The 17,994-nt window shown below is 48.5% G+C and overlaps 1 protein-coding gene across 2 annotated transcripts in view; it reads left to right on the plus strand.

The window, feature by feature from the left end:
* The window catches only part of CPNE5 (copine 5), a 192,129-nt gene extending 174,510 nt beyond the window's left edge, over positions 1–17,619 (plus strand). The window contains exons 20-21 of one of the 2 annotated variants that reach the window (XM_054028328.1): positions 13,400–13,473; positions 14,210–17,619. In XM_054028328.1, coding sequence (XP_053884303.1) covers positions 13,400–13,473; positions 14,210–14,398 — 263 coding nt within the window. In that variant the 3' untranslated portion in view covers positions 14,399–17,619. The remainder of the gene's footprint in view (positions 1–13,399; positions 13,474–14,209) is intronic. The other variant, XM_054028329.1, reaches the window with a different exon arrangement.
* The last annotated feature ends 375 nt before the right edge of the window (positions 17,620–17,994 follow it).

Genomic DNA, 17,994 nt, shown 5'->3' on the forward strand with positions numbered 1-17,994 from the left:
AAGCCAAGCCTGGCCTAGCCCAGGAATTGGGTGACCCAAACCGACTGCCTAGGCTCAGCTGCATCACCGGGTTGGGAATGCTGTAGGGAATTGGCAGCTCTGGCTGGACAAGTTCTGCACTTGACAACGTTCCCTCGCATGCCCTCAGGGAGTCCCCCCTCCTTCAGCCAGGAGCTGAGCGTGGGGTGCCCCAGTGCTAGGTCATGCCAGGCTGGCCTGTGGGGCTGCACGAGGGTGCTGAACCCTTCACAGACGTGATAACGATCAGCTTCCTCACTGCGAAGCGCCGCCCCTGCCTGCCAACCCTGTCCCCTGCCCTCCCCAAACTGGGCCCATGTTAGAAAGGTGGGGGGCCATGACTACGTGCCTCCCCGGTCCTGGCACCATTGCAGCTGCATGTGCAGGGGGTGTGAAAGGACTGAGCAAAGGTCTGCTAAGGTGAGATGTCAGGAAAAGCTCCCCACAGTGCGAGCTGGCTGGCTGGGGAGCAGTCTGCCCCTTGCTCAGCACACTGAAAAGTGACCTGCAGAGGGGGGTTTATTGACATTGGGCTTGCATCTCCCTTTGCTCCTTTAGGCTTAATAACCAAGTTGTGGATTTTGTTACAGATTGTTTCTTTACCATTCAAACACCAGGATTCCTAGGTGGGGTTAATATAGGGTTACCATCCGTCCGGAAAAAGAACAGGAGTACTTGTGGCACCTTAGAGACTAACAAATTTATTAGAGCATAAGCTTTTGTGGACTACAGCCCACTTCTTCGGATGCATAGAATGGAACATATATTGAGGAGATATATATACACACATACAGAGAGCATAAACAGGTGGGAGTTGTCTTATCAACTCTGAGAGGCCAATTAAGTAAGAGAAAAAAAACTTTTGAAGTGATAATCAAGATAGCCCAGTACAGACAGTTTGATAAGAAGTGTGAGAATACTTACAAGGGGAGACAGATTCAATGTTTGTAATGGCTCAGCCATTCCCAGTCCTTATTCAATCCTAAATTGATTGTATCTAGTTTGCATATCAATTCCAGCTTTTTCAGCTTTAAATGGCTGTCCGGGGGGGATTTCTAATAAAGTAGAAATGTCCGGGATTTCCCCCTTCCCCTCATACAGAGTGCGGCGCGGCTGATTGGATGGCCAGGCCTGATTGAAAGCCGCTCGCACCCACTGGGGCCTCTAGCAGCCAGAGTCCCTCCCCCTCCCCCACTCCCTTCTCCCCCGCAGAGCAGCGCCACAGTGTTTGGCTGCACGTGGAGCTCGCAGCTCTCCCTCGGCCTGGTGGGGGGGCAGGCAAGGGACAGGGAACAGGGGGTTAGATTGGTCGGGCGTTCTGGGGGGGGCTGTCAGGAGAAGGGGGTGTAGAGAGCGGTTGGGGCAGGCAAGGGACAGGGAACAGGGGGTTAGATTAGTCGGGGGTTCTGGGGGCGGCTGTCAGGAGAAGGGGGTGTAGAGAGCGGTTGGGGCAGTCAGGGGACAGGGAGCAGGGAGACTTAGGGGGTGGGGTCCTGGGGGCAGTTAGGGTGGGGGGGGTCTCAGGAGAGGGCAGTCAAGGGACAGGTAGGGGGTAGGAGGATTCTGAGGGGGGCGGGAAGTGGGAGGGGGCGGGGCTAGGGCAGCACCCCGTGTCCTCTTTTTTGATTGTTGAAATATGGTAACCCTAGTTAATAATAATTCTTGTTGGCCCTGGTTGTGCTGGAGGAGTTCTGGGAGGCTCAGGCATGTTTATGGTGAGGAGAGGGAACGAGGAGGCAGCGGGTAGGGGCCTTGCAGCCATTGGCCCTCTCCTCTCTGCATGTAATACAGGGGCAATTGTGAGGGATCGGCTGAGGAGGGCTAGGCCAGTAGGGGGCAGTGTGGTGATGCTGGGGCTGGTCTGTTTCCCAGACTAGGAGTGGTGGGGGGACAGGAGGGGCTGATTCCCTGGAGGCTGGGAGGCAGCTGGGAAGGGCTGGGGGGCAAGGGCAGGGTGTCTGGGGCTCTGGGAGAAGTTCAGCAGTGAAGGCAGATGGCAGGGAGCACACTGGACCCACCCTGTGCTAGGGCCCATAGAACCTTAGTGCCTATAGCACTGGTTTGCATTGTGGTGCCCCTGGCGTGCTACCAGGGAGAGTTTTAAGACCAAGGCTAATCTCAGTGCACAGCAGGGACCCAACCAGTGGGCAGCGATCACACCGTGCAGTGACGTTGTTTTCCCCAAAACACATTAGCTGGAATGTTTACCCACAGGAGCTGAAAGCCCAGCATGTGGTCAGGGAACAATTCACGTAGGCAGTTAGTATTCAGCATTTGTTCATTTAAAAATGTTAAATTATTTCCCTTCAGTTCTCCCCCCGCCCTTTGCCTACCCAAGAAACCAAATAGCCTGCCTGCTTGTCCCTTAAACACACACATTCCCAATTGCTCACTTGCATGCTTACACAACTGGTAGCATGTGGGGGTTGGCTCACCTTAAGTAGCTGAAAGGGGTGGGCAGGATGGAGTCTCCCAGCTGATCCTCCTCCAGGTCAGAAGTGGTTGGGGATGGTGGCAGCAGTTACTTTTCCTCCTCTGCTGGGTCACCAGCTGCTAGCAGGATTATATAACACTCGCTTCTAGAATCATGGGGATTTATTGGGACACTGCAAGTATCAACTCCAGCACATGCAGGCAGGTCTGAACTTCCTGCTAAACCCCCAGCTCAGATCAAAACAATAATACACATAACAACAACTTAACACAAAGATAAAGATACAACAACATCTCTTGATGGAGGTGCTGTCTGCAGTGATCATTCCAACGTTTCCCTCTAGTTAAAGAACTTAAAACAGTATCTCCTAGGAATGCAGGTAGTCTGCCGTCCACACAGGTTTCTGCATTGATCTGCCTGCTCCAGTCTTATATTCAGTCATGGAGACGTCACCCACAGCTGGATCTAGAATATCAGCAAGTGCAGGGTTCATGTCCTGTAGGTCAGGCCTATCCATTGTGAACAGACTGTCTGTTGGAGACTGTGGTGTCTTGAGGTCCCAAGGGCACTTGGCAATTCCTCCTCCACACCTGGTCTCCCGTTACAAGCCACAGGTACCTGCTGGGGTACCTCCAAATCTGAGATGATGGTGAAACATCCTCAGTGTTTGCTTTCCCCTTTCTTTCAGTGAATCCATGCACCGGTTCTCCATGCACTAAAAGGGGTGAGCTCTTGCTTTTCGTATCAGCAAGGATAAACTGTTTAGTTTTTACCTACCATGAAAGGTCCCCTCCAAAAAGGAGTAAGTTGGGGATTTTTTCCAGGCTGCTTTTTCCAGCTGCGCAGTCACACTTTCTCTCCTGCCTGGATGACTCGTAATGCTCCTTTTCCCTGGCATCTTCTGCCTGGCATGCTCCCTTCTGGCTCATCTGTTCCTCCACCTTTTGGGTTGCTGTCCTCAGGCCACTGATATAAGAACCTGCCTTGTCTCCCACCTGTGCAGGTGGGGTCTTGCTGGTTCTTGCTGCCTGAACATCACATCACAGGGAAGCCTGGGTTTTGAGGATTCCAGCAATAATCTCATAAGGAGAGCCATGGGTAGTTTGTGCTGGCTGCTGTTCTATGCAAAGATGACAAACGGTGACTTTGTATCCTATTCTCGCAGGTCTCCACTGGCTAAGACTCTAAGCATACAGTCAATGGTGCAGTTCACTTTCTCCACTCCCCCATTACTCGCTGGGTGCGTGGCACTGGGCCTCACCTTGGTTAGCTGGAGTTGTCAGCAAACCCCGTGATTCAGAGTCCTTCCCTTGCTCACTGCAGACGCAGCTTGGTGGGCTGAAATGCAACATTAGGTGTGTCATCAATGCAGAGTCCTTTCATAACTGTCAGAGTCCTTTCATCCTCCACTGATTGCGCCACCCCATACTGTGAAAAGTGTCATACGCTTCCAGCAAATCCTGATTTCCAGCTGGGGTTTCTCGCAGAAGGCCTTTCAAGTCAATTTGTCTGCGCTCCTAAGGGCATACTAGCTTGGAACATTTCCCGTAAGGGAGTTCTGCCTCTTCTTGCTTGACAGGTAAGACAGGAAAGTATCGGGTCCTTAACATTGGCAGCCATACTCAGCCAACAAAATCTATCAGATCCCTGGCTCAGTGTCTTTCCATACCCCAGGTGGCCTGCTGCTTCCTTAGCATGAAGACACTTCAGTACTGTTCTCTGTCAGCTTGCTGGCAAGACGGTCCTGTTGCCTTCATTCGCCAGCCAGTCACTCCTGAGCTGCATTGCCTCTTCCCAGTCTGGGTCTCCTGCGGTGGGTCTGTTGGCGCAGCAAATGTACCTAAGGGTCTTTAGGCTGCTCTTACCAGATGTCCTCGCAAGGCCAGGCTGAGCCTGTTTTCACTGCCCTCACCTGGCCGGAGGTATCTGCAGTCACATTTTGTTTTCCAGGTTCATGGTGTCATAGAAATTTCTGTCCGTTCCAGCTGAGGAATAAGGAGAGACAGACACAGCTAATCAAGCAAGGAGCCCCGGGAGGGGCGATCCGTTTATTTCAATTGCAATTGGGTTCGAGCTCATAAGTCAGCAAGAACAAAGAAAACACTTACACCAAAGCATTATATGCAGTTGCTTATGATAATCTATCACTCTATGATTGGCCAAAATTTGCTATCATTACCATACATAATTAGCAAGCTACATGTATCTGCCCCTCTTATGACCCCTTATTGTTCATCTACTTGCCCCCTCCTCCTTGCTTATTTTGCAAACCAAGCAGTTTATGTACAGGACGCAGGCACAGAAAAGTCCATTGTCTCCAGGTTTGGAGTTTGGCTACATTTTCTCTTGAAGGAACTTCCTGACTACCTATAGCTGACCCTGCATTTTGTCCTTCTTCTTTCTCCCATGTGTACGTGACAAAGTTGCCCCCTGGCAGTTAAGTAGAATAATTTTATATCAATGGTGAACATATTTCTGGACAGTTTGTAAATCCATCTCCACGGGCATCCCCCTGAGCAGGGCTTCATAAGGAGCCACTGCAGGGCACCGGGGTGTGTGTACACTGTAAATCCTGGACCTAGCAGACAGGGACGATGAGCCTTGGGGGCCGCGACAATAGCCAGACGCTCTTGTTGGGCAGCTGAACACTTGGTTTCTCTCTCATTTAACTTATGACCTCAAAAAGCCACTGGAAGTGCGCCTACCGAGCTCATCAATTTGTTCAAGTGCAAACCCAGTAGCAGCCTTTGAGGTATCTCGGGGTATTGCAACCAGACGGGATGGACCCAGGAATTAAAGCCCAGCAGAGTTCGGAGTCCTTCCTTCGGAGACTCAAGCGCTTTTGGGTGTCTCTCTGTCCGGACAAAGTCACTTTTGGTTACCTGGCAGTGGGGTGCCACGTGCTCTGTTACATTCCTTACAAAGCTCCTTTAGAACCGCAGAGGCCTACACACCGCTGGGTCTCCTCCAGGTCTGTGGGAACCTTCTAGACCTTTATCACATTCTGTTTCTGGGGGTGGGGTCCCAGCCCGGCCTCACTGACTATACGTCCTAGGAAGGTGATGCCACCCCTCAAAACTGACCTTCATTTCCTGCACATTTAAACCCTGACTCCATAACAAGCTCTAGAGTCCTATCAGGTATTCCTCCTGTGTCGTGTGAGAGCAAGTGAAATCATCTAACTACATGAGGATGTTTTCAGATCCCTGACTACCCCGTGCAATGTCCCTGGGGCATGCGTGAGTCCGAAAGGCTGTCTGCAGAACAGAGCCAGTCCATCGGGTGTCACCAGGCAGCTTTTTCTTGATTCTTAGGTGCCCCTTTCATCCGATGGCATCCAGATACCAAGTCCAAACGACTAACATATTTTATTCCTGGCACAGTTGTCCAGTGTGTCTGCTGTGTGGGAAGGGGTTGCTGTCTTGCACTGTCTGTGAATTAAGTCTCCTTGTAGTGAATGCAGAGCCTCAAGTTTCCATTGGGCTTTATCACAGTCTTTACCACAGACAATTGGGGGTGCCCAGATGATGAAGATTGCTGCCAGGCCATCCTCCAGCATGCGATTTCACTTCTCTTTCACTGCGACCTGACGCTCCAGGGACTCCGAGGTGGGGGCTGGCTCGTGGGAACACTCCCTGGCTTATGCACAATCGGCTGTTGTACCTGATCATATCTCCCAAGCGCTCCTTTATTCCTGGAGAACACACTAGCACTTCCATCCATCACCTTCTACGGCTGTCTGTAAAGTCAACCCCGAGCTCTTTTACTAACCAGGCTGCTTCCCAGCTCTTGAACTCTGCCCCTGTGAGAGGCTTTGAGACATCAGTTACACTGGACACTGACCCCAGCCTTTGATTATTCACAGCTGCATTTCCACGTCAGTCACATGAATTGCTCTTACCCAAAGTCCCCTTCGTTCCAGCTCAAACCAGAGTTCTGCTGCACAGCCATCCTGATTGGATCTCGGTAGCTTCAAACACTCCCACAGGGTCACTGCAACTGTCCTTTATCCTTAGGGGCCTTCCTGTAGGATGACCTGGCTTCACCACCACTTTATTCTGAGCCACCCAGGAGCAGTTCCTCTCCCTCCCCCTGTAGCCATGGTAGAGGAACCTCAAAGGCATCAGAAGTTGCTCTCCGGATTTCCACACTTCCTCCTGCCCACATCCAGGAGGGTGATCTGAATAATGTCCAGGGCCAAGTGTGCGCTGTTAACACGCCAGGAGTTCTTGTGCTGCCCTTGAAAGAATCCACTCCCAACCCCACAGCACTAGAAATACTGGTCTCCACAAGAAAAGTCCATGTTGTATACAGAGACCCTGGTTCAGAGGGCGTTGGATTTCTCCTGTTGTCTGCAGTGGCTAATGATTAATAGTTCCCAGTTTAACTCCCGCAGTACAAATCTTCTTCCCCTTCAGCACTGGGGGTTCACCATGGATCAGACTTATTTCAGATCCTGGGTCCAGCAGCAGTGTGATTTTCCAGCCATTAATGCCTCCAGACACTTAGTAACAGGTGACTCTTTACACCAGCTACTAGTTTTCCTGGGTGTGGCTTCCCTCTGCTTGGGCAATTCCAATGGCCTTTGCCACTACATCACCTGCATTTGCCACTACATCACCTGCAAATGTCATCTGGCCAGGGGCCCACTCAGGAAACTGTCTCTCTCATCACACCCATGGGACGCCTGTAAATAGCTTGCACCTGGGTTTCCTCCGATTTTTTTGCCACTTCCCTAGCAACCTGTCCTTGAAGAGCTGCAAAGGAGTCACCTTCGGGGTGGGAATTAACAGCTGCTAACTTCAAGAAAACCCCAATATCTGCTTCTAAGTTTGTAGCTCTGGGTGTAATCTGGTCCACAATCCAGTCTGGTATCTGGTCTGGTACCAGCAAGTTAGGAAGTTCCCCCGTTAAACCATTTCTAAATGGACTTTTCAGGCAGGGTTCTCTCATTGCTTCCCACAGGCCCCTCTCTGCCGTGCCCATTCCAGTTCAGCGCTGCAGGTTGTGATTCCCTCGAGCCGTCTCCTGGCCAGGGAAAACCCATTGAAAGTCTATGCCAGGGTTCCCTTCCTGGCCACCTCCCGGCTTGCCATCCCTTCTGGTATTTCAGAAGGGCCAGCCCCGCTCATGGCGGCTGTATAACTGCTTGTGTAACTGGGTATAAGACCCACGCTCAGCACGGGGAAGCAGCTGGTAAAATACTTTGCCATCCCCATCCACAAACACTGCTAGGCATTGTGCTGCTTTCTCATCAGTCCACTCAGCCCACAGAGAGCAGCCGCTCAGTCTGTCACGTGCTCGCAGATCCCGGCCTCGTCTGCACGACCAGGAAATTTCTTCTCAGGCAAAAGTGCTTTTGCTATCTTGCTGCCCCTGCCACCTATTGTAGCACTTGCTTGTCAAATCACAGTGATTTATTGGGTCACCGCAAGTACCAACACACAGGCAGGGCTGAACTTCCTGCTAACGCCTCCCCACCCCAGCTCAGCTCAACAACATCATGACGGACTAGACAACAGCTTAACACTAAGATAAAGCTACAGCACTGATACTGGGAGCGGTGCTGTCTGCACTGATCGTTGCAGTTGCCTGGGGAGAGGCAAAAAGGACAGTGGCAGCAATTGTGAGGTTGTACTGGGCCTGGTGACTGCATGCTCAGCAGATGGCAGCGGGTAGGGGAGGGGAGACATCTCCACCCAGCTTGCCTGTTAGTGTGCATGGTCCTCATCTGGGCTCAGGCTGCAACTGGTCTGTTGCTCCCCTTCCCTCCCAGCTGTCAGGCTCTGCACAGGAACAGCTCTGCATAGGAACAGTGCCAGGAGCCATCACCTGCTCCCGTCAGTGAGGATACCCCAAAATGTTGAGTAGTCTCATGTCAGGGCACATCACCCGACGTAGGACCGTAGCACCTCCATAATGGATCAGAACAGAGTCTGTCTAGTCCAGGGTCCTGTCTCTGACAGTGGCCAGCACCAACTGCATTAGAGGAATGGAATAACCTGTCTTTAGGGGAGGTTACTTCCTAGCCCTTCTCGGTTTGAGGTTGACTTATGCTGTGACATGTGAGGATTTATATCAGGACCATCTAGAGTCGGTGGTCTCAGAGAGCTATCCCAGAATCATGGTTAGAATGGTTTCCCAGCTACACAGAACTTTCATAAATCTAGTATTTAATGGGTCAATATTAAGAACATTTGCAATATATACTTTGTATAACTACCGTATAAACCAGGCTAAGTCGACTGAGCTCCAAACGCTGGGGTACTTCTATTTTAATTCACAGAAAGATATCATTTCAATCTTGGAGTGATGTGTTTACAGCCTGAGATATATTCCAACAAATTAAGATGCTCATCAATTCAGAGTTATATTCAATATTAAACCCTAGGGGGGTTCGAAGTTTAACTTCACAGTAAAAATGTGTGTCTAGAAAATCAAATAAAGTTTGAAATTTAATTTCAACTAACAAATTGGATTCCTTCAATTTCTTATGCAAAATATATCACATGTCACTTTCTATAGATTCCTGCCATCAGTTATACAACAATTAGGCAATACATGGAAAAATAAACTAATGTGGCCATTAGAAATAATAAACTAATAAGCTAATGTTGCCATTAGAAGATTTTGTTAAGAAGGTCAGTAATAAAGAATGCCTAGCGAACAATATATACCAGTGGCTTCACTGTATGCCATGCTGACTGATAGGAGAGGAAAGAGCTATGTAGGTAGCTAACGGGATTGGTAGGAAATATGGCAGAACATCAAACTGATATTCAGGTAATTATCTCTATGATTGTTCCCGAACAATCTGTTAAACGGATTTGCCTGGAAAGCACAGCCTTTATATACAACCAGCTGAGCTAGCCATAACACAGGAAATGCTACCAACCATCAGCTAAACAACCCCAAATCACAGAAATGCAGGAGTAATATATGCCAAGGTCTTTAAATACAGAAATCTTCCCCTCTCCAAAAGTTCATATACTGAAATTAACAGGTGAACTCAGTCATTCAGTGAACAATAAAAAGCGTACGGACATGTCTAATTCGCGGGGAAACATACTCAGAAAAAGAATTCCACCAAACCTCCAGTTTACTCCGAAAGATAGACAGCACAGCCATGAGGAACAAACATCTTTATATCAGCAACAAAATGAAAACAAATGCACCCAGATTTGGTGTCACATAGTGGCAGTAATGCAGCTGTGCTATAACATGTATTATACGTGCTGTCATTATATTTGCAGTCACATTTGTAACTACTATCCACTGATCTGGTGATCATGCACTGACCCTTCCCTGTGTTGAAATTTGAAAAGAAAGCAGTAGCTAAATGCATAAAGCAGTACGCTAGTATGTTTGCATTCCTCTGTTCTACTGACAGTACTATCGATTTCTGTATTCATTTAAAAGTTGTGTTCCTTGTATTTTTATTTGTTGCTGCATTATTTTGAAAAATGAATAAGGAATTTTTTAACAAAAGAAAAACCGCGAGTGCAAACCAGTGCAGTGCTGTGCTTCTGAGTCTGCAGCCTGAAACAATAGCTCTTCTGGTTTGATTCCCAGCTGTTAGCTCAACAGTGATGATGGGGCTGGCTGAACAAAGACTCCCCCACTTTCTGTCTTGTACCAGTTTCATGGCTTCATTCTTCATTAAACCTTTTCGCTCTATGTCATTCTTCACCATGTCTATCCTATGCATCCTTGGCTTTCCTCTATTTCTAGTTCCTTGCACTCTGATATGATCACCATGTATCGTATCCTTCCAGGTCCATTCTTGACACGTGTACAAACCATCACAGTCTTCTTGAAGCTTCGGAAACAGCAGTATTTCTTGCCCTTTTCTTACCTCTTCATTTTTATTTTCTTCAGTCTTGAATTCACAGTATTCCCCTCAGCTACTTCATCTCTGCAGTCAAAGTCTTTCGTTCATCAGCTTTCCTCATACTCCAACATTGTGACTTGTGCAGCCGTGTTGGCATGACAGCTGTATCATATAGATTGATTTTCAGTTTTATCTAAATAGCTTTAGCCCTCCAGATCTGGCAGAGGTTTCTGAAGACAGTAGTGGCTAGTCGCATTCTTCTTTTGATGTCCTCTTCACAATACTAGTCCTCCAAGGTATGCACATTTTCCCACCTATTCTAGTTCTTTGTCTCCGAGTTTGATCTTTACCTTTTCCTCTTGTCTCCCAGTTGCTTCCATTTTTGTCTTCCCATGCAGGTATTCAATCTGAATGCTTTTCCAGGGTACCTGGTGAGTTATTCTCTGTACATCTGCCTTGGTCAATGCTGTGGGATCAATATTATCTGTGAATCTAAGGCTACACACTGTCCTACCACATAATATGACTCCTCCCATTTCATCTCTTTGTGCTACAGTCATTACTGCTTCCAGTACCAAGTTGAAAAAATCGGATGATAGCGCGCATCCTTGTCTCTCTCCGATGGTCATCCTGAACCATTCCATCAACTTCTTGTCTACTTTCACTGCACTCATCAACTTGCTGTAGATGTTTTCTATCAGCTTGATCAGTTTTTCGGAGATGCCATACATTCTCATAACTTGCCAGAAACCTTTCTGCCAAATGCTACCAAAAGCCTGTTTGAAGTCTATAAAGTAACAGGTGCATTTGTGTTCTATGGACTTCTCCAGGATCTGTCATATCACAAATAGCTGATCTATGGTACTTCGTTCTAGTCTAATACCTCTGCCAGTGCTGCTTCCATGTACTTTTTCCTTCTCCTCTACAACAGCTTGGTGAATGCTTTTCTGGCACACTCAATAAGCCGATTCCTCAGTAGTTCTTGCACTTACTCGTGTATCCTTGTTTATAGGTTGGTACTATTATTACTTTTCCCCATTCACACGGCACTTGCTCTTCTCTGTAAATCCTGTTGAACAGCTTGTGCATTGCCTTGACCTTGTATTCCTGCTTGCAGCAGCTCTGGGGTTACACTGTCACTTCCCAGTGCCTTTTTCTTATTCAAACTTTCTCCTGAGATCTTTACTACTTCTTCTAAGAATTCTGACATCTGCTCTCCCTCATTCATGCTGGAAAGCTTCTCCAGCATTGCATAGTAGAACTCTGCAAAATATTCTGTCCCTCGCCCATTCATTGCTTGTTCATCCTCAGTTGTTTGTTTTGTCTTTCACCGCTGACATCTTCAACTCCTAGGTCCCACTCAGTTCTTTTATCTTATGCTACAACCCATGTCACATTTCTTTTGACATATTCTTCTACACCTTTACAGTGTGTGCTTATCCAGTCATTCCTGTCTCTCTTTGCTTTTTGTTTTCACTCTCTGCCACTCTATTGTACTCGGCTCTTAGACTTTTGTCCTCCTTTTTATTTCAGTTTCCTGTGCTTGTCACTTGGCTGCAACACTTCATCTGTTATCCACCTCGCTTGCTTTGGTTTGGCCTTGTACCCAACACTTGTTCAGCCATTCTCATAACCCCATTTTTTTTACACTGTTCCACGTCTCTTCCATGTCCATTTCTTCTTTCACCAGAGATGTGGTATTTTTATGCCAAGCTTCGTTGTATTCTTTCCTGATATCTGGTTCTTTCAATTTGTCCATGTCATAGAGCTCAGCTCTTGGCACTTTTGCTTTCAGCCTCAATCTCATTGATGGCGGCACTAACTTCTGATCTGATCTGATATCAGCTGCAAACAACCTGCACAACAGCACACTTGATTTCCATCTGTGACTCCCAAGTACAAAGTCTGTCATGTTCTCCGTTTGCCCATCAGCTGATATCTATGTCCAATTCCTCGAAGGCTTTCTTTTTTTAAATGGCATCTTCGTTATAGCAGGTTGTTGGTTAAGCAGAAATTTAGTAGCTTCGCTCCTCTTTCACTTTTGAAAAAATATCTCTGAGAGGTGTGAACTGCCCACTTTTCAGCTCAGTTGCATGTTAACTCTGAAACTTAAAGATGACAATGACAGTGTCATCATTATCTGTTTCTTTGTTGACCATTTTAGCAGAAACAGACACCTAATTTCCTTATCCCACAACCCCACAATAAATAACACAGAGGCTGCTATGCTGGTTGCATTGTTCATTGTAATATTTCATTTAATAAAAACTTCTATTAAATAACTTTTTAAAAATTTAGCTGAAGCTGCTGCAGAATATATAAAATTTCTACGCTAGAATCCAGGGGGCTTGCCACAGAATTTAGGTCCAGCTCCCTGCAGGGTACAGCAGAGTCTTGTTCAATCTTATTTAATGTAACTGTTGATGTCCTAATTATTCCCAGAAGCAATGATCCTTTTTTGAAGAGTTCTAAACTCATGGCCACAAAGATATCTTGTGGCAGTGAGTTCCATAGGTTGATTGAATGTTGTGTTGGAAAAGCATTTCTGTTTATCAGTTTTAAATATGCTGCGTGTCAAGTTATTTGAATAGCTCCTTGCTCTGTATTTTGAGATAGGGTAAACAGGAGCTCCTGATTTACCTTCTTTGTGTGATTTATTATTTGGTAGCATTATTATTTATTATTTCTTTTCTAATCATGTCCTTTTTATACATCTCCTCTTTAAAGGACACAGTCCACACCTTTTCAGTCTCTCCTCATACAATAGCCTTTCCCAGCCTCTAACCAGTTTCACCATCCATTTCAGAACCCCTTCTATTTCTGTTGGATCATTGTTTGAGATGGGGTGACCAGAACTGAATATAATATTCCCGATGCATGTGTCCCATTGGTTTGTTTAAGGGCATTATAATATTATTTTCTCTCATTCTTTAAACATCCTAACTTTTTTTAAAATTTCCTCTGCCACTGTGCTGCCCGTTCCCCTCGCGCAGTCAGCACTGTTCATCATAGCCCCAGTCTAGGCCTCTTCTGTACTGAAATATCCGGGGGATCCCTTCCCAGCATGTCACTGACTGAACAAATAACCCTCTGTGCTCTCCCCTTCCCCATCGCAGCCATGGTGGAGCTGGATGGCGATGACATCAGAATCTCGTCCCGAGGGAAGATCGCTGAGCGAGACATTGTCCAGGTAAAAGCAACATGTTCCTAGCTCAGCACTTTCCTTCCCCTTCATTTCATTTAGTTCATGTCAGAAACCACCCCAGAGCCTTCCATGCCTCCCCAGCATGCCCAGGGTTCAGGCAGGCTCAGGTTTTCCACTCCAAGAGCAGGCCTGTCCTAGGGCAGCGGGAGTTTGCTGAACCATGACAGTGTTTGAGATCAGAGAAGTGGCCGCAGCACATCTGAGGATCTGGCACACTTAACACAGCCTGCCTTGGCCTTCAATAATATGAGCTGAATGGGGAAGGATTTCAGTGGAGACTCTGGAGAAGGGTAGAACAATTATCAAGCACCAAAAAAACACCATGTTTCAGCTACCTATCGGCTTGGATAGGGAAAAACCCCTAGACCCTCATTTCCATACTAGGTCTCAGTGTGCTTCTCTAATCTGTACATGCTAGAACTAACGCTTCCTGGCTCCCCCTTCTCAGAATCTTTTCTTTCCAAAACCATCAAATCCACTCATCCAGTGTGGCTCTAACTTCACACCACACTGTAGCCATCAACCCACTACAGTTCCATAGGACAGATGCAAAGCAGGCTGGCTAGTGGAAACATAGGACAGCCCTAAGAAGGCCAGGTAGGACATCTGGCCCCCCACATCCGATGTGTTGCTGACGGTCTGCATAGGAGCAGTGTCCCCCATCTCCATTTGAAAATCTCTCCGCTCTTCGTATGTCTGACACGCTTTCCTTCTCTCCCAGTTTGTTCCATTCCGGGATTACATCGACCGCACCGGGAACCACGTCCTGAGCATGGCCCGCTTGGCCAAAGATGTCCTGGCTGAGATCCCAGACCAGTTCATTTCTTACATGAAGGGACGTGGCATCAAGCCAAACCCAGCGCCCCCTGCGTACACCCCGACCAGCCCCACCCTTCAGACGCAGATCTGATGAGCAGGAGGGAAGAGGAGCGAGGTAAAAACCCAAGGCCTCTTGTGTCCATTTTTTACTCTCTCTCTAGCTGGATACCAAGGCAGTCAGAGCTTCCAGTGAGATTCCTCCATGGACTGTTTCTCCACACTTGGCTGTAGGCCGGTGAAGCTGTTGAGTTCCGACACTGCTCATCCTCATGTGTCAGTGGAAGGATTTGTGGGACTCAGACACAGAGGACGTGTGGGGTGGGGTGGGGGGAGTTTTTAAAAGGACAAGCCCAGCAACTGACAAGCCTCTTCTCTGGGAGGGGGATGGAGGGGAAAGGAGGGGGATGTGAGTTGTCACTCCCACCAGACAGTGGAGTGGAGTCCCACGTCACCTGTTTTTCTTTGGGTTCTCGGCAGATCCGCTGTTCCACCAAGTCCCCCAGCCTCTTTCTACTCCCCTTTCCAAACGAGTCTGAGTATTTTATAGCCCATGTACAGTCCACCTGCTGTCTCCAGTCTGCTGAAATTTCTCCTCATCTCCTTGCTGTTCGCTGGCTTGGCTTATATATCAGCTTGGCAGATTTTTGGTTGGCTTCAAACATCAGGTATCTGCGTTGTTTTCTCTGCTGTTGTTCTGGCTGCACCATTGTTCTGAGTTACTAATGCTCCATCTCCTATCAATCCGATTTGGCAAAGATCCACACGGCTTTTTTTTGGCTTTTGCCTATAACCGCATCATGCTTTTTAAGCCCTGTGTTTGATCTATGCAGAGAGCCCTTCCCATACCATTCTGGACCTTTTAACATTGAAGGCACATTGTCGTGTGTCATGGAGCTGCTCTGACTACGAGGGGAGGACACATTAGTTTGACCTTTAGTACATATGCATTTTGTGGCTGCTCCCGGCACCAAAATTAAAGCTGAACCTCATCACCCATGGTCGACTCACAAGCTATACGTGCATTAACGCCTGGAGAATTCTGCTCCTGGGGCTAAGTGAAAGCATGTCCCTTTGCTGTAACTCCCAGGGTGACAGGGTGACACTTTGGTAGGGTTTGAACGTCCCTCCTTCTTTTGCTACTTTTTATAATGAGGGCTGCAGGACTGTTGGCCGCTACGAAAAGCTCTAAAAAGGCTAGGGAACAAAGCAGGTGAATGTAGCTCTAAAACATCAGCGAGCTCGTCTCAGCCGGTCCCTAGACATTCTGCTGCCCTTGGTGCCCCTCAGTGGGGCTGCCTTTTTAAAAAACAAGTTTGGTTCCATGTTTCTGGCTCCCTGGTGAGACCAGGGCTGACACACACACCCCGTGTCTAATGGAAATGGGGTGGCTAGGAGACCTCTATATAATCAAACTCCAAGGATATCCTCATTCTCCAGCTACATTCCTTGTGTAACAGTAGCCAGGTAACTGGCTAGGTAATTACCATGTGTGACTGCCCTGTGGATTCTCCTCCTTCCCCAGGATTAGCAATGGCCCAGTGGTTGATTAACAGAATGGAGCCCTAAGTGCTTTGTGTATTTTAGGAGATTCCTGCCGTGAGACACAGATTCCACAATACAAACTCCCAAGAGGACTAAGGGGGAAATGGAGCCCTAATTAAAGGTAGATGCAACCCAGCAACTTAGTGTTAGCACTCAGGGTCCAGCAGCCCCATCACACTGCTCTCCTCTGCATGAGAGGTAGAACAAGGACGGGATCCAATCCAGGCTTATAGCTGCATAGCACTGGAGTGGGAGGAGACATGAGGAGCCAGTCACCTATCCCAGCGGGAACATGTCACCAGGAGCAGTTAGGCCCAGCTCCCCAAAGGGAGCCGAGTGTCACAGACCCTAGACAGTCACAGGAACCCCCTGCCATCTGCAATGCCTGACTCAGGTGCCCTGGCTCCTATACAATGAATGGGGAGAGATCTGGGCCTTAGACTGGGACCCACAAAGCCAGCACTCTGGGCAGGAAGCCGCTTGAGCTAGCCGGCAGGAGAAGCTGAGGAGGCGGGGGGAGGTGCTAAGCCCCTGGAGTTTGGCGTCTAAGTCCGGGCTGCAGGGAGCCGCCTGTCTCTGCTTGTGAGTCACCAACCAGGGCAAGGCAGATGTTCAGCTGCCTAAGTCACGTGCGGGGTTGATCTGCTAGGGGAGCTCAGCAGCTGTCTAACTGCACACAAGACCTGGGAGGGGAAAGAAGGGGAGACTCTCAGAACCTTCAGCCTATTGGGCGGGGTTCTGACCCAGGATGGGAGAGCCCCACTGGTTCATGTTCCTCCCCCTCAGCCTGATGAGGAGAAGGGTGATGCCCTGGCATTGCTCAGTCACCTCCAGAATTCAGTGTGGGGTTTTGGGGTGAATGGGAAAAGGCTGAGGCCAGTGAGTGGCTCTGTTGCTTTGGGAGTGCCAGGCCTCCTCGGAGTTGCTTGCCTGATGGCGGGGATCTTTGACCATGAACTTACTGAGCTCCGTTGTCCCAAACCGGGAGTGTGGGGGGGTCATGACCATGTGACCTACCCACAACTCCCTTTGCATCGGCAGCATGCAATGCTCCTTTGTGCAAGTGCCACTCAAATGAAGAAGCCCCAAAGAGCAGTCAGAGGGGGCGAGTGTGCCACTGCTGCCCAGCACTGCATGAGCGGGGCGAGCAGGCAGTGCTTGGCCGGCAGCTCTGTACTCGTTTCTGTCCATGTGTTGCTAGCAGGTGCCATAGACCCTGCAATGCCATGCCCCGTTCTGTACAAGTGTAGCTATTGGGTGATGCATGCCAGTGCAGTCCTGTGCCCAGTTCTGTAATGTGCTGCATGGCCGAGCTGTCCTCCTGCTCTGTGTCGGTGTGGATAGCAGATGGTGCACAGGAGGCGTGGACATGGGGCTGTGAAAACACACCTGTCAGATCAGGCACAAGCCCTATGCCCATGAGGGCAGCTAGCCCGTGCTGCTGAAGGAACATGAGTCTTCCAAGATGGGGTGTGTACGTTTTCACGGGAAGGGGGCCACTGTACAGTCTGTCCTCCAATCCAACTCTTCTTTACAAGCTACAGGAGGTGTCTCCAAGGTCTGAGAATTCGCAACTGCCCAGCATGTTACTGGGGAAGTTGGCTCCTTTCCTTCTTTCTCTTTCTCCTCCCTCCCACTCACTTGATTTTTTATTTGCATGGGTGGTGATCTTTCTAGACTGTACACTATTGTATTTTGTGTCGAATGTCTGACGTGAGCTGATTTGTATTGGATTGCCTTAAACTAAAATAAACTATGCTTTTTACTACAGCGATGAGCTTGCTCTGATTTCCTGCCCTCCGAGGGCCCCAGAAAGGTCACAGCACCATAAAATGGTGTCTCCATCACAGGAGATCTGACGAGCAAAAAGACAGAACTCAGGTCACCTCTGCACGCTGGTGGTACGGAGCTGGACCTTACAGAAAATGATTCACTTGGGGAGTTACCTGCAGGGGTGGGTTTGAAGGACCATTTGCTTTTGCTCTGGCTCCTGCTCGCTCACTCTTTTAGGCTGACTCCCTTGTCTCCATTCTGGTTATCGTTTCAGCACTGTGAAGAGATGGGAGACATTGCCTCCCCAGCTCCAGTTTGGCAACTGCTCTCAGGTTCCCCTTTGCCCCTTCAGCAGCCTTTGGCTAGAGCCGC

The sequence above is a fragment of the Malaclemys terrapin genome, chromosome 4 (assembly GCF_027887155.1).
Source record: "Malaclemys terrapin pileata isolate rMalTer1 chromosome 4, rMalTer1.hap1, whole genome shotgun sequence".
NCBI classification, from domain to species: domain Eukaryota; kingdom Metazoa; phylum Chordata; order Testudines; family Emydidae; genus Malaclemys; species Malaclemys terrapin.